Source organism: Pseudochaenichthys georgianus, chromosome 15 (assembly GCF_902827115.2).
Source record: "Pseudochaenichthys georgianus chromosome 15, fPseGeo1.2, whole genome shotgun sequence".
Lineage (NCBI taxonomy): Eukaryota > Metazoa > Chordata > Actinopteri > Perciformes > Channichthyidae > Pseudochaenichthys > Pseudochaenichthys georgianus.
The window spans coordinates 5,522,631-5,545,236 of record NC_047517.1 but is presented as its reverse complement, the minus strand read 5'-3'; the positions used below and the strand labels follow the sequence as shown (position 1 = coordinate 5,545,236).

The window sequence follows — 22,606 nt, the reverse complement described above, 5'->3', positions numbered from 1 at the left end:
TGTGGGAAACAGAAAAGTCTTTATTGGAGTCTTTATTTCCTATATATGCTTTTTAGGCACACACACTTTATGCCAGATTAACACAGGACACCACATGGTTCATAGAAAATATTAATCTCATTTATTTATTTTTTTAATCAAAGTTCTATTACATTAATTACAGATGAAAGATGTTTGCAAAAGTGCTCTCTGTCTCTAATAAGGAAAACCTAACCTAAATCATCACTGGTCGTCACATTATTGTTTAACAGATGGAAGTTGGTTGTAATATAAATACTCCGGTTCAGTGAGGTCTGATCAAGGCTGGACCTGCACCATGGAGACAAATGGACCCCCCCCACAACAGGAAACCTGACTCCAGAGCACAGGATGGAAACCAGAACATTCTCCAGTCTAAATCTAACGGTTCATTTAGCAGTTCATTCAGTTACAGTTGGAAGAATGAGCACAGCATCTTTACTGTAATTGAGATATCGGTCTCTTAAAATGTCTAAAGAAAAAGAACATTTGGAAGAGTCACGAGCAGCTTACACACCAAAGGGCCAAGTCCATATTATTGGAAGCAGACATAAAAACCTTGGCATATAACTGAAACTATCTGCAAGGCAAACAGCATGAAGGTGAAACGGGACAATATTTTGAAATGTGGTTAAACTGACTCCAAAAACAACACAAACAATCAGGTCTAGAAAACACACTCAACAGAAGCATGGCCAGATGTACAGGAGGTCTGTGTGCAGCTGCAGGGTTAGTGTTACATGTGGAGCAGACTGCTGAGTCATGGTGGTGAGGGGGGGGGCTCCGGAGAGTAACCACTGGCAACATGATGGAGCGTCTGTTATTGTCCAGTGTGGATCCTCCTCTGAGGACTCAGAGGGGGTAAGGCTCTTCCTGGTGATGATGTCACACGACAAAGGTCAAGATTTATTCTAGCTCTACCAGCAGGTCTCCCTCTCCCACTGTCTCCCCCGCCTTACAGTGCACACTCTTCACCTGGAGGACAGGAGACGCACACACACACACACACACACACACGGGTGAAAATTAGGCCAATTCAGAATGTTAATATTTTACATGTTTCATTAAAATCTTCTCCACCTGATCATTTATCACTTTGGCAACTATTTGGTGGACCTTATATTCATGAGTAGGGATCCACTGATTTTAGCAACAAGCCTTATAATCTATGAACTAGATTAGTTACGAACAATGATGACTGTTAGTTCTCTGTCACTGTTCATGTTGTTACCTTTGCGCCCCTGGCAGCAGTCAGACTGTTCTGCATCTTCATGGCTTCAATCACACAGATCTCCTGACCCTCTGCAACCTACACACACACACACACACACACACACACACACACACACACACACACACACAGTTTCAGTCAAAAAGAACAATGGCTGAGTAGTGTTCCAGTCCACCCTGTGAGTCTGCAGCTACATTACAAACACTGATCAAAGCCCCTTGTACACTCTGCGACCGTGAAGTGAAATCCACATTAGCCGAGTGCTGCCTCGGCTAATACTGTCACTCCCATGGCTGAACAGAGCGGTGAGTGATGACAGATTTTTGAAGGCCAACCTGGGCACTAGAAGTGCAAGGCGTCCCTCGATAAAAAAGAAAATGGGATTTTTCCAAACAATATATTGTATATACATCTTTAAAAAAATACTTCCACTTCCCTTGTCTGGAAGTCAATGTTTTTGGGATTGTGTTATTGGTTGGATGCCTGAAATAGTCATTGACACAAGCTGAAGAGATGGTCTCATTATGTTGTGGAAAAATGTGAACAAGCCCAACATTAGCCTTTAGCTTAGCAGTGGCTCAGTCAGTAGGGGCTTGGACTGTGGGTCTCAGGGTCGGTGACCAGACCTCAAATATGAGTGTACCTGGAGAGCTCCCAGTTCACCTTCTGGGCCCTGTGATGCCCCTGAGCAAGGCACTGAATCATACAAGTCTTTTTTAATATGTGTAGATTATCCTGCTGAACAAAATGTGTAAGTAAAACGTGTTTGCCACAAATCCTTTTTTATGCAATATTCTAAAAAGCAATGGAAATATCCCGTTGCTCTTTGTCGAGGCAGCCCTTGAGATGCTAACTTCCAGTTGGCCGACTAAAAAGGGAAACAACTGGGAAAGACATGTCTTGATGGAGCTGGATTTGTGCGTGTTGAAACAGGAAAAGGGCAAGTCAAAACTGAAGCACACTTTTGTGTAAAACTTCACTTTATGCTTTAACATCAATATTTCCTTTCATTGGAACTCAGAGGCCAAACTAAGAAGGACAGACAGAGGTCACAGAGCATGGCAGTTTGCAGTGTACCCTGGAACACGGATCAGTCCGGTGACCCCGGGTACAAATAAGAACCGTCCACTGTGGCTGCCGGTGTGTAAAGCTCATCATGTGTTACCGTGTCTCCAGGCTTGACGGACACAGCCACCACGGTGCCCGGCATGGGGGAGCGCAGGAGGCTGCTGGTATCCTCTGGAACCTTCTCTGGCATGTAGGAGTTCAACTTTGCAGCCAGCTTAGACAGAACACGGATCTTAAACTGGAGACAGAAATACAGAGGATGAGACACAGAGCAAAGTGTGTTTGTTTGCAGGTCTCGGCAGATACCAGGTAGAATGTAGAAGCACATGGTCCCTGGACAATTTGTACATAAAGTCTTTACTTTTTAATGAGATTATATGAGTATCATTTACGACACATTCATGCAGAGAACGTGAGCTAAAGTCAACAGCTACTGTTTATGTTTCAATGTTTTACCTCCCAACAATGTGTTCATTGGAGCGTTCATGGGGCTCAGTGTCTTGTCCAATGGAAACTTGGATTGAACCGCTGCTCCTCTGATTGGACTCCCCTTTACCCCCCGAGCCACTGATGTGTTGTATGTGCTCATCTCATCGTAAACCCCTTTGTTTGGAGTTCATACATTCACTGTAATCATTCACATACTATTGATCAGTAGGCTGCTATACTAAGTAAGTATAAGTACAAGTACTTATACGACTCAGTTAAGAACCAGTATGTGGAACTTAATGACAGATTTAAATCAACATTATCTTAAAACAACATGATAGCTACACAACTCCCACCCATGGTTCTCGTCATCGCTGAAGACCCTCCGGCCCCCCACCTGCTCCTCAGAGGCCTCTGGCTGAGGTTAGAATGACCTTTGATCTCTGTGTTTGAGAGTTGGAAGCCAACACTACACTCTGCATTAACGCCTTCTGAGACAGCAGCCTGTGTGATGAAGTGTTGATACTAGGGCTGTCAAGTTCAAGTTCACGCGTTAATACAAAAAAATTAACGCCACTAATTATTTTAACGTGATTAACGCGTGTGCATTTTTTGTCCTCGGCCGCCCCGTAGTTTCAGAGCGCATCGAGTTTAGAATACAGTCTATTCCACACCGGAGACTATTGGACACACACACACACACACACACACACACACACACACACACACACACACACACACACACACGTTGATAGGAGTATTCAAAACTTGAAAAATATCCCTCTAAGGTACATTTAGAACAGATCAAAAATGTGCGATTTAATCGACTGACACAGCCCTAGTTGATACACAATTAAAGTGTGTGTCGACATCTTACCGATGTGCCCTTGTACTGCAGGTCAATCCTTCCTGAAGCATCTCTGGACAGACACTGAAACAGAAGACAACAGATCATCAGCACTGCATCAGACGTCTCTAAAGTTTCATCTGTTATAGGTTCTTCAGCCCTCACCACGCTCTGTGTGGTAAATAAGATATGGTGTGTGTGTGTGTGTGTGTGTGTGTGTGTGTGTGTGTGTGTGTGTGTGTGTGTGTGTGTGTGTGTGTGTGTGTGTGTGTGTGTGTGTGTGTGTGTGTGTGTGTGTGTGTGTGTGTGTGTGTGTGTGTGTGTGTGTGTGTTACCTGTAGCATCCTGTGTGTGCCATTGATGCTGAGTGGCAGCAGGGGGGAGGCCAGGTTCCACAGTCCACTGACCTCCACCTGTTCTCCATCCACCTCCACCTGCAGAGACACAGACAGTCTACTGAGAGGTGTCCAGATGCACACTGATGAAGACTACGGTGACATGCTGAATGTTCTTCATCTCATCCTCTGCAGCTCAGGTTTGGACACAGTTGATAACATGATAATGCTTTATATGACAACCCACAAACGTGAACTAGCATGCGTGTTTGATGGTGACCTTCTTATCCTCGGGCTTCAGGGACACTCGTTTGTCGTAAACAAAGATGTTAGATATTTCCTTTGTCCCTGGATGCTTATTAGATACTCACAGTATAAACATTCCCTGACTTGGTGACCTCCACAGAGTGCTTCCCCTCCTCCAGCTCCACCACCAGGTCCCAGCGGCTCAGCTCCACAGGGGCCGAGGACACCCTGCAGCTCAGATGAAGATTCATTCAATAAGAGATCTCTCCATGTTGAAATAGGCTCAGTGACAGTCAGTGTTTTCCATTTGGCTATGTTGATAACGTGGTGAGAAATATGGACTCTGTGTATCAGACAGTGGTGTAAAGTAACAAAGTACATTTACTTGAGTACTGTACTTGAGTACAATTTGGAGATATTTGTAATTTACTTGAGTATGTTTTGCTACTTCGTACTTTTACCCTAGTATTCAGAGGTACATGGTGTACTTCTACTCCACTGTATCTAATCCCTTTAGTTACTTTACAGATGAATGATGTGAAATATAACCAAGTGTTGAGTCAGACTTTAGTTCCACCTGGAGTGAATCCACCAGCTACCCTGCAGTCTACAAAGTACTTCAGACTAGCTGCACCTTCACCAGCTACCCTGCAGTCTACAAAGTACTTCAGACTAGCTGCACCTTCACCAGCTACCCTGCAGTCTACAAAGTACTTCAGACTAGCTGCACCTTCACCAGCTACCCTGCAGTCTACAAAGTACTTCAGACTAGCTGCACCTTCACCAGCTACCCTGCAGTCTACAAAGTACTTCAGACTAGCTGCACCTTCACCAGCTTTGAGAACACTTTCATGATCAATCATTATAAAACACATCATATATATTATTCTGAAATGGACCAATCTGCACAACGACTACTTTTACTGTCTTTCACTATATTTTGATGAGAATACTTTTCTACTTTCACTTGAGGAACATTTTGAATGCAGGACTTTTACTTGTAACTCCTCCCACCTCTGGTAGCAGATTAGGCCCTATACTGGATCCCCCCCCCCATGGATCTGTGGCCCTCACCTGAGGTCCCCCAGCAGCCTCTGGGAGCGCAGCTGAGCGGTGATGTGCAGCGCTGCAGCAGACGCCAGCAGCTCCCTGCGACTGTCGGCCCCCAGCTGCAGACCCTTAAAGCCTTCTGGGTAGACCTCCGGCAGGAAGTTGGTGGTGATGTCACCAGAGATGAATCGGGGGTGGGTGATGATCTCCCGCAGGAGGGCGATGTTGTGGGTGACACCTGGAGAGAAAGTGACCAAACTTCACTACAGGAAGACACATATGCACATTTAAAAAGTGTCTTTGTGTCTTGGCAGACCTCTGTGAAGGTGTGTGTGTGTGTACCTCTGATCACATAGTTGTCCAGAGCGTCCTCCATCTTTGACAGGGCTTCTGCTCGCGTAGCTCCATATGTAACCAACTGCAACACACACACACACACACACACACACACACACACACACACACACACACACACACACACACACACACACACACACACACACACACACACACACACACACACACACACACACACACACACACACACACACACACACACACACACACACACACACACACACACACACACACACACACACACACACACACACACACACACACACACACACACACACACACACACACACACACACACACAGCGTTAAGTCTATACAACAACTGAACTCTGGCCAGCAGGCCGCTCCATAGCGTCTTGAGTTGCTCTTTGTGCCCCACCCATTTCTCCTCCTCTAAAGCACCGTCTCACTCGTCGTCTCTGTACACTTTGTTCTCTGGGGTACCTGGAGGATGCTGATTTCAAACTGTAATTATTCTGCTTACTCAAATGTGAACTGTTTATTCTACCGTTTAATGACAATGTACACTGCCTTCCATTCTGTATATTGGTATTGTGTATTCAATAGATACTCTATAGATATATTGTATATCTTTCACTATTGGTATATATTGACTTTTTTGTTTAATTATTGTTGTTTTAATTCATGTGCATATCTAACCTACATGCTGCTGGGACAAAATCATTTCCCAAATTGGGATCTATAACTGATATAACACTATTATATCAGAGGAAATTATTGCAAAATCATAATTTCATAGTCTTTCTTTCCTAAAAAATAAGAAACAAACCGTTTACAAATCCATTTATATCCAATACTCCCACACCTTAGAGATCATGGGGTCGTAGTAGATGCTGATGTCACTTCCCTCCTGGATGCCGCTGTCCACACGGACCTGATGGAGCGAGGAGAAGATGGTCAGACTAGTGGGTGGTGTGGGAGAGAAGACCACAAAGTACAGACTCTGAGGGAGGGTCTGATGCTCCTCTGTTCAGCTCTCATGTGTCAGTGGGTTATGGTCGAGTCTTCTTACATTGCTGAGGTTGAGGGGCTCTTGGTATTGAGACAGACGGCCAACGGAGGGGAGACCAAAAGACTTGTAGGGATCCTGAGAGAACAAACAATAGAGAAACAGATGAACCAATGGAAAGGACTGAATCACACTCTTAGCAGAATGTTATGTAAACAACAAATGAACTTCCTTTAATCCTCCTAACTCCAATTTTAGATTAAAAACATTGTCACATGTTTAAAAAATGTTCAAATATTACGACATAGTAATTTCTCCTCAGAATCCACCCATACACCAGGATCATAACGTCTCACACTCACCTCGGCGTAGACGCGGCTCTCGATGGCCCAGCCGTTGATTGGGATGTCTTCCTGTTTGTATTTCAGGTGGTAACCCTTAGCAACCCTGATCATCTGCTCCACCAGGTCCAGGCCAGTGATACACTCTGTGATTGGATGCTCCACCTGGGGTCAAAGGTTAAACAGAGGAGATTCAGGCCTAATGTAATCTCTGTACTGTCTGTACCAGGGGTGTTCAAAGTGTGGGAAGGTGAGCCTCCCCTCAGAGAACAGAACAGCCGCGCCCCCCCTCCCAATTATTATTGCGATTGTTATTATTATTATTGTTGCTATAATGCAGGGGTATTCAATTGCATTTCAAAGAGGTCCAGTAAGAGAAAATGAAGACCGTTTCTCTCCTCTTGTCTCGTCTCTGTGTGTGTGTTTGAATCTATCGTGCTGACTCACTGACTGCACCGATTTGATTGGCTGAGTAGCGTCACCTCCTTAAAACATTAAACAATAACTTTTTATCTTTATTTTTAAACATATTGTATAAAACTCCCCCACTACTTGGACTATTCCTTGCACCCCTCTAGAATAAGGCCAAATGGTCTCAACCATATTGCATCAGTGACGTGCACTTGTTCTTGTTATCGCAAGGACACCGGTAGCGATTGGAAAATTGTGTGTTGTTCAGTTTGTGTGTTGTGGAACATGCGTGTCCGTGCACGAAGATATACCACACACCTACAATTGCATGTTCAATTCACTACCCTGGAAGTTAATAAAGTCGGTAAAGTTGGAACAGCCGTTCTTCCTTGCATGTCAGTCGCCGACACCTTCTTACAGAGGACAGGCAAATCTAGCTGCAGCACGACCCGTATATTTCCGCACGCCGTGTTCTCAACACATATCTTTTAAACATTTTAAACATCGTAGATACATCCTTATATGCTCCCGGAAACACACGAACGTCAACTTTGCCTCCTTATTACACCCACCCCTACTACTTTAGTGGGAACAATGAGTCTGCGTCTAACGGATATAAGGAGCTGTTTCAATGAAAACAGGAGCGACATTTCGCCGAGCACTTGACTTTATGCAGGTAGCCAGACAGTGGGACATTTATGGAGTCAGATTTGGGTCAATATTCTAGCGCGCAAAACAAGCTACTCACGAGCGGAAAATGTGCTTTTACACGCGCATAAAATGACCCTTGCACGCAGATTAAACGAGCGGCTATGCACTCGCTCATGAGAGAGACAGCCCTCTTGCTCCCTCGCGGGAGTGTCAGCCTCACTCGCTCGCGGAGTCTGTCTAGGCGCGGGTGAAAAGTTTCTGGCACTTTGGGGCGGAGCCACTGGACTTTGATTGACAGCTGCAAGGAAGCCCGGAGTTGCCAGGTTTGATAAATGCCTGAACTACCAAGAGCCGAGGAGTGAGATCAGTTGGACGAGATTGAATGGTAAAGTTGTCCATAAAAAAACTATTGTATTCGTAAAACACACACACACACACACACACACACACACACACACACACACACACACACACACACACACACACACACACACACACACACACACACACACACACACACACACACACACACACACACACACACACACACACACACACACACACACACACACACACACACACACACACACACACACACACACACACACACACACACACACACACACACACACACACCACACACACACACACACACACACACACACACACACACACACACACACACACACACACAGAGAGAGAGATGAACTAACCTCCATTGTATATGACCCCATTCACCACTGGAGGGTGTAGTAGAGCCGTGTTGGTTGATTATATCTATATGCTATATGTGTTTTTCTTGTTTATGTATTTATTTTCTTATCCCTCACACACACTCATGAAAAAGAGCTTCTAGTTCTTGTTAAAAAAAGGGAGAGTCACACACAGCCTATCACTGACCTGCAGTCTTGTGTTCATCTCCAGGAAGTAGAAGTTCTTCTTGGAATCCACCAGGAACTCCACGGTGCCGGCGGAGGAGTACTGCACCGCCTTGGCCAGCTTCACCGCCTGCTCCCCCATCGCCCGCCGGGTCTCCGGGTCCAGGAAGGTACTGGAGACAAACAACAATACACACTTACACTTAGAGTGACATATTCTACGGCCTAATGTTCTACAAACCTCCTATCTTTTTGGATACAAACTAGAAAACTCCTTGTGCTTTTATTTAACAGATGTGGCAGCATTCCAACATGATAGCTGTCTGCCCTTTTGCATTACATTTTGAAGTATTGCACTATCGGGCTGTGAGTGCTGCGTACCTGGACTCACATTCAGGTTCAGGTCCGGACTCAAGTACATACTGTTAGAAATTAAAATCAATGTTGATATGGCGTAATTTTGAATTAAATACACTATTTAATTTAAATCAGTTTTATTCTGAAAAAAACGGAAGTTCACACTATTAACTTAATACTTTTATTCTGAACATTATACACTTCCGGTTAGCATTAGCATGTGGCGAAGTGCTACGTTTTCAAACCGTGAATCGAAGGTGAAATTACATGTGATGTTGTACACTGAGCACACTGGGATTAGCACTCATTTATTGACACTGAATAACGTTTATCAGGGAATGTTTAAATAACCACAGAAACCAGAATATACGTAAGTGCTAGTTTTTTTGCGAGTCCAAGTACCGGTTCCCGACGTTCCGGTTTTAACCGGACTTGAACCGAAACTTTTTACAAGTCCAGTACCGGTTCGGCGTACCGGTACGCAGCACTAGGTGACTCTGGTGTAAGACCATGAGTTCAGTTGCATTGGCCTGACATACAAACAGCAGTTCCTCACTAACCTGGGAGCCTCCTCCACCACCTTCTGGTTCCTCCTCTGGATGGAGCACTCCCTCTCATTCAGCCACAGAGCGTTACCGTGTTTATCAGCCAGAACCTAACACAGACAGGAAATAGGAATGTATTCATTTTTTGTGTGTTGTTGTTAGATTTGGATTCACATTTCTGCTGCATTAATGATGTATTTATTTAACGAGGTATCTCCAGAAAGTTCATGAGTTTCTCTGAGAAACAGCCTCGTCTTCGGCATTGTGACAAGCTGATCTGATACACTTTGTTTAGCTTAAGAAAAACACAAAACCTAAATACCTAAGACCGGTCCTGAGGTAACTGTTCTTAGCAACATGTCCCCACTGGTTCCATTTCGTATATGGCTTCGCCCTCTAAGGCTATCGCTATTGGGTAATCCCCCTGCTCCCCCGCGCAGCACTGAAACACTTGTAGTCCACGCCCACCCGCAAGGTGGGCCCCACCCTCGGGCTTCCTTCCGGTATAAATAGGAAGGAGGCCCGACAATCTGCTCCCTCTTTTCTTCAGCAAACCAGCAGTTACTGAAGCATAGCAATTGAGAATCATCATGAGCAACACATGCGTCCGTGATTGTCCCTCATGTCTCTGGGTTCATAATGAGTTATGACCAGCAGAGATAAAAGCAGTATGCGAATCTTGCCTGGGGTCAGCGCACGCGTACGCGGCTCTAAACCAGCAGGTAGCGTGCACACACTGCGCCCGTCTCCCCTCGGGCGACAGGAAGCGGAGAGTGGACGCTCTTGCTGCTGCGGCCGAGGAGGACGATTGGCCCGTCCAGGCTTACGAGCCGCGGACGGGGGCCTCGTGTCCCTGGGGCGCTGCTCTCCAACTCGGTGGTGACACTGGTAGAGCGGTCCACCACCGAAGCAGAGGAAATCAGCAAGGCGGCCAGCACGGCGCTCATTCTGTGCGCGTCCGTTGCTGTCTCCCAGGCGAGGATGTCCGCGTGGGTGACACAGATCCAGCGCCACCTCTGGCGGAAGCAGGCGTCTGTTACGGAGACAGCCAGGAAAGTGCTACTGGACGCTCCAATCAGCCCGGACAGGCTGTTCGAACCCCAGTTCCACGCCATGGTGGAGTCCATGAAGACGGCCGCGGACCAGGCGGACGGCATTCGCCAGCATGTACAGCTGGCTCCAGCCTGCTGAGCGCCCACAGCGGCACCAACACCCGCAGCAGCCGCGGTGTCCACGCCGGCCACAGGAGGCCGCAAGCGGAGAGACGCCCACAGCAACCGCCTCTGCATCAGACTCGCCCTTCGGTGGCTGCAGGGGCTCCGTCCTACGTCTCCGCTCCCCCACCACCCCAGAGACAGGGTCTCCCGGCGGCGAGTCAAAGGGGAGTGAGGCTCCCCCGCTCCTGGTCTGCTCCGCGAGAGCCTCTGAGGAAGCAGAGCCGGTAATTAAGCCAGCTTCCACTAATCTGTTGATTAAGTAGACAGTAGGGCTCCCTGCAGAAGCCTGCTGGTTTTAACTTTCGGTCCAAGCACACCTTGGGTTGCCTCACGGGCAGCGGCGGCAGGGGCGTGGCTCGTCACCATGACGACCAAAAACACATCGCGAGCATGTGCGCCCTCTCTCAGAGTTTTTCTCAGAGTGGCAGCGGGTGTGTCTGATGGACAGATGGATGAGCAGGCTGATCAGCAGAGGGTAGCCTACACCTTGCAGTTCACCTCTCCCCCCCCCCCCACAGTTCAATGGGATACAGCTATGTCTTGCTCTTGCGCTCCAATCCGAGCTGCAGGAACTCCTGTTGAAAGAGGCTATTTCCAGGGTTCCTCAAGGGGAAGAAAATCAGGTGCTGAAATGTGTTCACCAGGACGACTGGTTCACTTCCACCTGAAGGAATAAATACTTCCACGTACCCATCATCCCGAAACACAGGAAATAGCATTTGGATATTTCCTGGCTCCTCGCATTTTTTGTGTAGAGAAGGCTGGAGCCACTACACAGAGGAGGGATGAGAGTGTGTTCTCGTCTGGACGACCTGCTATTTGCTGGCTCGCTCCAGGGAGGAAGTCGCTTCTCAAAATTCTTGAGAAAGCGGTCGCAAAACAGTGATTACTTAAAAAACAATGATTTATTTGAAGATTTTCAGTCTGGCTTTAGAACACATCATAGCACAGAGACAGCTCTGGTTAAAGTCACAAATGATATTCTAATAGCCTCAGACAAGGGACTTGTCTCTATTCTTGTTCTGCTCGATCTCAGTGCTGCATTTGATACTATCGACCATGATATCCTATTGCAAAGACTAGAGCACTTAGTTGGCATACAGGGAACTGCTTTAGGCTGGTTTAGGTCCTATCTATCTGAACGCTCTCAGTTTGTACGTGTTAACGATGAATCTTCAACGCAAACCAAAGTTAGCCATGGAGTGCCACAGGGCTCAGTGCTCGGACCTATTTTGTTCACATTATATATGCTTCCGTTAGGCAATATTATAAGGAATCATTCTGTAAACTTTCATTGTTATGCGGATGATACTCAACTATATTTATCAATCAAGCCTGATGAAATTAATCTAAATAAAATTCAAGACTGCCTTAAGGACTTAAAAACGTGGATGACCTTAAACTTTTTGATGTTAAACACGACCAAAACTGAAGTTATTGTAATTGGCCCGAAGAATCTACGAAACAAATTATCTAAAGATATACTAACTATGGATGGCATTAATTTGGCCTCCAGTGAGACTATAAGGAATCTTGGTGTTATATTTGATCAGGATTTATCCTTTAACGCCCACATAAAATCAATTTCAAGGACCGCCTACTTCCATCTACGTAACATTGCAAAAATCAGGCATATCTTGCCTCAAAACGATGCAGAGAAACTAGTCCATGCATTTGTTACTTCTAGGCTGGATTATTGTAACTCTTTATTATCAGGGAGTACCAAGAAGTCAGTCAAGTCGCTTCAGCTGATTCAAAATGCTGCGGCTCGTGTACTAACCAGAGTTAGGAAAAGGGACCACATTACTCCTGTTCTGGCTGCCTTACACTGGCTCCCTATAGAACACAGGATAGAATTTAAAATTCTTATTCTCGCATACAAAGCCCTTAATGGGCAGGCGCCATCTTACCTTAAAGAACTCATTACACCCTACTGTCCTACTAGGGCATTGCGTTCCAAGAATGCAGGGTTGTTGGTTGTTCCTAGAATCTCTAAAAGTACAATGGGAGCCAGAGCCTTTTCTTATCAAGCTCCACATTTGTGGAATCAGCTTCCAGTTTGTGTTCGGGCGGCAGACACCCTATCCATTTTTAAGAGTGCGCTTAAGACCTTCCTTTTTGATAAAGCTTATAGTTAGGGCTGATTAGATTCAGCCCCTAGTTTTGCTGATATAGGCTTAGTTTGTCGGGGGACATCTTACTTCTTCCTTCTCTCTGTCTATACCTGTGTACTCTCATGTTCCGATTAACCCAGCTTCCCCACATGTCTTTCTTTTTGGTGTCTATATACGCTGGGATCCGGAGTCATGGATGATCCTGCGGTCCTGTGTCCTGGATCGCGAGCGCTGGATCTTGAGTCGTGGCTGTGGTCCTGGATCATCGGTCCTGGATGGATATCCTCGTGGATTCATCTTCCTGTTATACACACATGCATTTCCAAACATTTGGACTACCTATGTTGCAAATGTATTATCTTTTCAATTTACACACGGCATCTATTGCACGTCTGTCCGTCCTGGGAGAGGGATCCCTCCTCTGTTGCTCTCCCTGAGGTTTCTCCCATTTTTCCCTTTAAACTGGGTTTTCTTTGGAAGTTTTTCCTTGTACGATGTGAGGGCCTAAGGACAGAGGGTGTCGTATTGTCATACTGATATTCTGTACACACTGTGAAGACCACTGAGACAAATGTAACATTTGTGATATTGGGCTATATAAATAAACATTTATTGATTGATTTACAGACGGTGCATCTCGTATCGCATCTGTCAAAGCCTGGGTTTCATAATAAATTGGAAGAAGAGCGGTCCTCTTCCCTCTCAGACAAACGTTTATCTGGGAGTGGAATTAAACTCAGTCAGCAGAGCGCGGCTCTCGCGGCAGCGAGTGGAGAAACTGACAGCTCTCCTCCGGCATGTCACAAACCCGCACAGCCCTCTCCGTGACGCAGCTGCTCGGCGTTGGCGTTAGCTGGTCATGTGGGGATTCCCCTTGGAGTCTCCAGAGGTGGTTCATTCGCTGCAGAAGCCGGCTGTTTTTAACCTATTGGTTTATAAACTGCAGAGCTCGCGGCATTCCTCTGTCCCAGATATGCCTCCTACACACAGTCATAATAAATCCACGAGCACCGTTATTATAACGCCTCGTGTGGACACCATACACACACCTCTCATCCTCTGGGCGTGTACGCGCCTCATGATGAGAGACGGAGTGAAATGCAGTGTGTGGAAACTCCCTCGCAGCCCTTTTGCCTCACGGGCAGCGGCGGCGATGGCGTGGCTCGTCACCATTACGACCATTACGGCACATCACAGAGAAGCCTCTCCCCCCCAGCAGTTTCATGGGATACAAGAAACACTCCTGTCATCCCAGGAACAGTGTCTTGCGCGGTTAATACTCCCGCTATTTTTCTAAATCTCGGAAAAGAACGGGGGAGTCGCCCCGTTGCTGTACAATCAAACATGTGTTGATTTGCACAGACAATAGGCCACGGCTGGAAGCAGCCTACCTCAATCGCCAGGGAGAAGTACGATCTGCGCAGCTTCTGAACGCAGCCAGGCGGCTGCTGTTCTGGGCACGCACACACGTTGCTCTCCATCAGAGCAATGGATATTCCCGGCGAATTGAACAGAGGGGCTCGCAGAACGCAGCAGCCGTTGTATGCGAGGAGTATTGAGACTCAGACCTGTGTCACGCACACTGGCGCCTCAGTGGAATTTGACTTTGGTGTTACGCGCACTAAGCAAAGCCCCATTTGAACCTTTAGACCAGGTTCCACTTAAACTGTGTTCAGCCAAAGTAGTACTGCTTTTGGCTCTATCAGCGAAAAGGGTGAGTGATTTGTCTGCTCTCTCTGTGGCTCCGTCATGCCTCCGGATCCAAGCAGATGCAGTTCAGCTGTTTTACGCCCTAACCCGGCTTCATGCCTAAGGTCATCACAACTCTTTTAGGTCAAGAGTGATCACCTTGAATGGCTTATTCCCCCCTCCTCACAGGTCGGAGGAAGAAGCCACGTCTCATCTCCTCTGTCCTGTGCATGCGCTGGCCTGCTATGTGGCGCACACGGCGGCCTGGCGGCGTTCTCAGCGCCTGTTTGTGCATTATAGAGAGCGCTCGATCGGGCAACCTCTGTCTGCACAACGGCTGTCACACTGGCTGTGTGAGGCTGTGTCGCAGGCATATGTCTCCTCTGGGCTGGACGGACCCAGTGGGGCGCAGACTACATCATGCTTCGCATAACCGAATAGCGATAGCCTTAGAGGGCGAAGTCTATACGAAATAGAACTGAGGTTACCTACTGTAACCCAGCTTCTATGAGTAAATGTGAGTAAGCGCTGGGCCCCACTGGCTCCACGAATAGCTGAAGAAAAGTTATTTTGTATGGGAGCAGATTGCCGGGCCTCCTTCCTATTTATACCGGAAGGAGGCCCGAGGGTGGGGCCCACCTTGCGGGTGGGCGTGGACTACAAGTGTTTCAGTGCTGCGCGGGGGCGCAGGGGGATTACCCAATAGCGATAGCCTTAGAGGGCTGCGCCATTTACTCATAGAAGCTGTGGTTACAGTCGGTAACCTTAGTTTTACCTGTATCTCTATGTGTCTGGGGTTGTCGATGAACTTCTCGATAAGCAGCCGGTCGTCTCCAAAGCTGGACGCTGCCTCCTGAGACGAGAAGCGGAAACCTTCCCTGTGACAGAACACAAACAGGAGATGCATCAGAATTACAGGTAGGAAATACAACAGCAGTCTCTCCAGTTGTGCGTAGTAGTAGTTGTAGTAATAATAGTGTAAAGAGGACTTATTAATGACAGCAGTAGGTCAGAAGAGTAGCTGAGGTGTTGGAAGTAGAAAGTGGAGCAGCAGGTATTTCAAGAGTAGGAGTAATAATAGATATTAACTGTAGAAACAACTTAAGGAGAGTAAGGTGAGGTAGAACCAAGTCACAAAGAGTAGCGGGAGTAATTATTAAATGTGGTATTAGTGATTGAGCTACAGTTTGCAATGAAAGGTTTTGGCCCTGCGGTTTAGCGGTTTAAGTCTTTTGAGTGACACAGACTGAACAGTAGTTGTGGAAGCAGAGTAACTGCCACGTTGTTTAAGCAATACAATTTCTGATTTATTAATAAGTAGTTAAGAGCAGAGCAATTTCTTCACATAATGAAAGTCTAAGGATTGTTGCATAACTAATCCATTTCTCTGGAATGACAGTTTGACAATTTTATTTTCTTCTGCCTATGAACTTTCCTCCTACGCAGTGTCAATGCATGTCTACAGGAAGTTGAGAGTTTGTATCAGCTTTCAGTGTTGAGCATCGATGAAGGGATTAAAAAAAGACATTGTTGTTTAAAAGGCGTGACAGAAACACAGGAATACAACACCTTGTCTCATTATCATTCCAGGCAATCCTCATCCCTTTCCCTCCTCCTCCTGCCGAAGCTTTGATCATCACCGGGTAGCCTAGCAACAAGAAAAAGATAAATCAACATCACAAAAAAGATGCATATGAACGAGTGAACACACACACACACACACACACACACACACACACACACACACACACAAAATGGCACTTCAGGGGCTTTATTATCTCCTGTTCTTCATTTGTGATCAGGATTGTGAGCTGCAGTGCACCAAATCTCGTGCATTTAGCGTGCCAAATGATGAACACTTACCAATTTGCTGTGAGATCGTCACGGCTTCCTCAGCAGTCTGACACACACACAGAGAGAGAGATGAGAGAGAGAGAGAGAGAGAGAGAAGAGTAGAGATAGAGAGAGAGAGAGAGAGAGGAGAGTGATGAGAGAGAGAGAGAGAGAGAGAGGAAGAGAGAGAGGGAGAGAGAGAGAGAGAGAGAGAGATGAGAGAGAGAGAGAGAGAGAGAGAGAGAGAGAGAGAGAGGAGGGTTATTATTATTACGGATGATGAACTATGGATGTCATCAATGCTTTGAACTGTCACCAGACTGTCATGATTGTTTCAGGATTCAAGCAGCTTCTTGCTTAAACTGTTGTTGTGTACTGTGGTTTGATTAGATATCTCAGGTTGTTTGTGAGTACTGAAATGTCTGTGTGTCTGTCTGCCTGTGAGTACTGAAATGTCTGTCTGCCTGTGAGTACGTGTGTGTGGTGTGTGTGTGTGTGTGTGTGTGTGTGTGTGTGTGTGTGTGTGTGTGTGTGTTGTGTGTGTGTGTGTGTGTGGTGTGTGTGTGTGTGTGTGTGTGTGTGTGTGTGTGTGTGTGTGTGTGTGTGTGTGTGTTTCCGAGTTTTGATATCTCTACAACCCTTGAGCAAACATATTTCACACTTGCTTTGTCTGCATCAGAGTGCGGTGCGGCACATGATGGCACAAGTAAACAACATCTGACTAATGTCCACTGTCTGTAAAAAATAATCCTGATTTTAAAAATCTAGTAAATGTTATCACATTGTAAATGTAAAGGGAGGAAGGAGCTTGGATCTCCTGCACTTGCTGCATATACCTTGACGACTCCATCATATCCTGGGATGGTGTTGACCTCAGCAGCCTTAGCGATCAGCTTGCTCTCAATTTTATCTCCCATTGCCATGATAGCATGGGTGTCTGGACCAATGAATGCCACGTTCTCTGCTGCCTAGCAAGACAAATAACAACACCATGAAAGTAGGCGGATCAGACTTATGGTGATACCACAGAGAGAGCAAAGACTCCCAGCATAATGCTCTCACTATGTTGCACACTGCAAATCTATCATCCACCTTTCTCAAAAAGGATTCAATATAATACCAGGATTTATTGTCCATGTTTCATTAGGTAGCTACCGAGCTGATCACTACTACATTTGAGTCTGGTGATTCCAAGCCACAGTTCAACATACCTTTATTAAAGCAAGATAAAACGCTTAGTATAGATCTGATGCATATGTGCCGTCTGAGCGAGGAAGGATTCTTTCAAACATCAAGTGCTATTGCATGCTGATTGTTTACTTTCATAAACACTAACAATCATGACCTGTGCTTTTTCTCAAAAATGTTTTATTATTCCTAAATAGCAATTATTACTGTTAAGAATAAAATAAACCATAAATACACTGAACAAAAATATAAATGCAACCCTTTTGTTTTTGCTCCCATTTTTCATGAGATGAACTCAAAGATCTAAAACATTTTCTAAATACACAAAATAACCATTTCTCTTAAATATTGTTCACAAATCTGAAAAAATCTGTGATAGTGAGCACTTCTCCTTTGCCGAGATAATCCATCCCACCTCACAGGTGTGGCATATCAAGATGCTGATTAGACAGCATGATTATTGCACAGGTGTGCCTTAGGCTGGTCACAATAAAAGGCCACTCTGAAACGTGCAGTTTTATCACACAGCACAATGCCAGAGATGTCGCACATTTTGAGGGAGCGTGCAATTGGCATGCTGACAGCAGGAATGTCCACCAGAGCTGTTGCCCGTGAATTGAATGTTCATTTCTCTACCATAAGCCGTCTCCAAAGGCGTTTCAGAGAATTTGGCAGTACATCCAACCGGCCTCACAACCGCAGACCACGTGTAACCACACCAGCCCAGGACCGTCCACATCCAGCATGTTCACCTATAAGATCGTCTAAGACCAGCCACTCGGACAGCTGCTGCAAACAATCGGTTTGCATAACCAAAGAATTTCTGCACAAACTGTCAGAAACCGTCTCAGGGAAGCTCATCTGCATGCTCGTCATCCTCATCGGGGTCTCGACCTGACTCCTGTTCGTCGTCGTAACCGACTTGAGTGGGAAAATGCTCACATTCGATGGCGTCTGGCACGTTGGAGAGGTGTTCTCTTCACGGATGAATCCCGGTTTTCACTGTTCAGGGCAGATGGCAGACAGCGTGTGTGGCGTCGTGTGGGTGAGCGGTTTTCTGATGTCAATGTTGTGAATCGAGTGGCCCATGGTGGTGGGGTTATGGTATGGGCAGGCGTATGTTATGGACGACGAACACAGGTGCATTTTATTGATGGCATTGTGAATGCAGAGATACCGTGACGAGATTCTGAGGCCCATTGTTGTGCCATTCATCCACGACCATCACCTCATGTTGCAGCATGGTAATGCACGGCCCCATGTTGCAAGGATCTGTACACAATTCCTGGAGGCTGAAAACATCCCAGTTCTTGCATGGCCAGCATACTCACCGGACATGTCACCCATTGAGCATGTTTGGGATGCTCTGGATCGGCGTATACGACAGCGTGTTCCAGTTCCTGCCAATATCCAGCAACTTCGCACAGCCATTGAAGAGGAGTGGACCAACATTCCACAGGCCACAATCAACAACCTGATCAACTCTATGCGAAGGAGATGTGTTGCACTGCGTGAGGCAAATGGTGGTCACACCAGATACTGACTGGTTTTCGGACCCCCCCCAGACCCCCCCAATAAAGCAAAACTGCACGTTTCAGAGTGGCCTTTTATTGTGGCCAGCCTAAGGCACACCTGTGCAATAATCATGCTGTCTAATCAGCATCTTGATATGCCACACCTGTGAGGTGGGATGGATTCTCTCGGCAAAGGAGAAGTGCTCACTATCACAGATTATTTCAGATTTGTGAACAATATTTGAGAGAAATGGTTATTTTGTGTATATAGAAAATGTTTTAGATCTTTGAGTTCATCTCATTAAAAATGGGAGCAAAAACAAAAGTGTTGCATTTATATTTTTGTTCAGTGTAGTTCAAAGACCGTTTGAATAAATCAGAGTTAAAGCTGTTGGTCTTTCATTCTTTTTGAACTTGTTGTAGTAAAGGATGCATTAAAGGAAATAAGTCATTACTCACCAGTCGCTTTGCAAACTCTTTGTTTTCAGACAGAAATCCGTAGCCAGGATGAACCTTTACAGAGGGGAACATTGCAAACACAAATCCTTAGCTGTGAGCATACTGTATAAAGCCAAGGATGTTTTCAATAGATCCTCTCAGCACATTGATGATGCAACCATAGATCTGTTTATTTTGTCTATGATCATGCTCATCAAGTACAGAACACTTATTGCACATCTCCTATGGTTGTCATATAGTGTCATATTAAGTGTGATTGAAAAGCTTACAGCTTGTGCTCCAGTCGCTCTGACGGCCTCCATGATGGCGTCCATGTTGAGGTAGCTCTTGTTGGTGGGGGCGGGGCCAACACACACCGCCTCATCAGCCATCTTTACATGAACCTAGATACAACATGCACAGGGAAGATGAAGACAGTTGTTTGTTTGCATCAGGACATTGCAACAGTTTTCAGAAAGACGAATTCATAGGAAATACAATATTAACATTTCCTCATATTCCACCCTGATTCCTAACAGTGGATGAACAGAGGGGGACTCACAGCACTGGAGTCCACGTCGCTGTGGACAGCTACAGTCTGGATGCCCATCTTGCGACATGTCTTGATCACCTGATGAGAAAACACATAACATTAACGCTCATGCTTCACTCTATAGTCAATGTGATATGTATAGGTACTGGCTGCAATGTGTTAACATGGAAATAAACTATTAACAAAGTTTGTGGTCAAAAATATTCAAAAGGATTCCCTTTACTATCAGCAGCCAAACCATTTCAACGGTGAACTTCTGCATTCATATCTTAATAACACACCAAGGTATCTCTTTATTGTGATATACATTTGATATATTGTAGTGCAATGTGCACGATATGTGACAATTATTTTACTTTGACATTTTCATTTACTTTTATGTTTATAAAATTATCTTTATTAATTGCGTATTTGTATTGCAAGTTCTTACCTTACATTTTGATGTTTAAATAAATAAGTTCCTCTATTATTTTGGAGTGGTGCCAGGTCAGGCTTTAGTAAGACTTTGGTATGTTAATGTACAGTAACTCTGTGTGTTTCTTACCCTGCAAGCAATCTCTCCTCTGTTGGCAATGAGGATCTTATCGAAGGTCTGAGGAAGGAAACAGATTAGGACTTTCTTCACTTTCTTTACTTGTCTCAGACACATATATGTCAAACGCAAGACATTGCCTCTCAATATCACATGTGGACAGTCTCTTCAGTGTTAAGCTGCTGATGAGAGAACAGATGTTTACCTTCTCACTGGGACTGGAGACGGTGGAGTAGTGAGCGTAGCAGTGTCCTGCACAGCATCTGGACTGGAATGAGGAATACTACAAAACAAAAAGATACACCATATTCAGCGACTTTTACACATTTTCATTATTATATACAATTAGGTTTACTTTTAATTATATGTGTAAGGGTGTGGATGATTTCATCAGAACCATTCCTGATTCTGTTTATCACCTTCTATTTGAATATGTTTGACAAATGTAAAAATGTTGAGAGAAAAGCGACCTTTATTCTCAGATTATTTAGGCTGGTTAATGGTATAATGGTTGTTTCCCTTCTTGTTCAATGAAGTTCAGGGCGATATTCCCAAAATATAATATCATATATATATATATATATATATAAAAAGATCATTTCAAAACTTGATGAGGATTTGTATGCATATGTATGTATGTATTATTTATATTCCTCGTGTGTGAATGTTTGACAAATAGATTTTCTCATTTCAAAGTTTTAAGTGAAAAATATATATATATATTTTTAAATAAATATAGACTAAGCCCCAACGCGATAGAAAGAAGATCGACAAATATATATGATAAACATTTTATATTGTTATGAAACAGAATGTGAATTGATGCAAAAGCTACAGTTTTACAGCGCCACTTAATGAGTAATGCACAAGTACTGGTTGTTGAGCGAAAAACACACTGGGCACACACAACACTTGTTACAAAGTACAGCTTGTATCCAAACTGAAGCACCGTGGTTTGTAGAGTAATATAGAGATAGACAGTCAAAATGCCTTTATATTTTTGGATTGCATACACTTATACATGGGAACGATTAACTTGAACATGCAAAAACCCTCTGACTTATGACTACCTCAGCATGCAGGTCAGTGTTAGAATGAAGAATTCATGCTATGTCTGGGTTAAAGAAAGGGTTTGTTTAACTTTTTCAGAAAACCTGTTTGAGGGGCCAAACAGTCATTTTACTTGAGGGCCCCCTACTCGGATGACCCGGTCAAGCATGAGACCTTTTAAAAGGAGGCAGTCAAATAAAAACACGTTGCAGCAACAGTCTGGACTCTTGTAAGCGATGCAGCGAGGTCAAACATGTACAAAGGTTTACACAGGGCAGTATAATGTGTGTTTATGTTCAGCTGCATCGGATCAGACGTAACGCGCAAGCGTGACCCGCAGCCTCTGTCTGAGTCAAAGTCACACCTGCTTTACGTTACTCTCTTTTTGACTCAATAAACGCAGGACACCATTATGTACCTGTCAAGCTTTGATAACAAACTTTTTTCTAATGTTAGCATAGCAATGTGGCGTTATCTCTCAAGAACCTTCAGGACTGTGCTAGCTTCACCAGTCATTAGCATTCTAAGAACTCTGCTAACAGCTGCCGCCTTGCTTGCGTGCTTACAGCAAACACACGGCTCTCTCTCTGTGTGTCCACGAAGCTCGCGCTCTGCACACTCCTGTAAGCTGCTCACCTTTACCGCGAACAGCAGTCTGTTCAGTGATGGAGAGAGCCTGTGCGCCGCCATGTTGCCAAACTGAGACCCACAGACTGACGTGATGACGTAATAGTTTTGAAGAGAC

At 45.2% G+C, this 22,606-nt stretch overlaps 1 protein-coding gene across 1 annotated transcript; it reads right to left on the bottom strand.

The window, feature by feature from the left end:
- On the bottom strand, window positions 1–22,606 carry pcca (propionyl-CoA carboxylase subunit alpha). The gene is made up of 23 exons (XM_034100859.2): window positions 22,498–22,606; window positions 21,017–21,094; window positions 20,824–20,871; window positions 20,289–20,357; window positions 20,017–20,130; window positions 19,748–19,801; window positions 17,423–17,554; window positions 16,617–16,653; window positions 16,323–16,401; window positions 15,529–15,631; window positions 9,749–9,843; window positions 8,854–9,004; window positions 6,913–7,056; window positions 6,614–6,688; window positions 6,407–6,475; window positions 5,567–5,642; window positions 5,249–5,462; window positions 4,300–4,402; window positions 3,929–4,027; window positions 3,624–3,677; window positions 2,415–2,555; window positions 1,250–1,327; window positions 1–993 (listed from the first exon to the last, which is right to left on the bottom strand). Exons 1-23 carry the CDS (start codon window positions 22,549–22,551, stop codon window positions 925–927), a joined length of 2,136 nt encoding a protein of 711 aa, XP_033956750.1. The 5' UTR covers window positions 22,552–22,606; the 3' UTR covers window positions 1–924.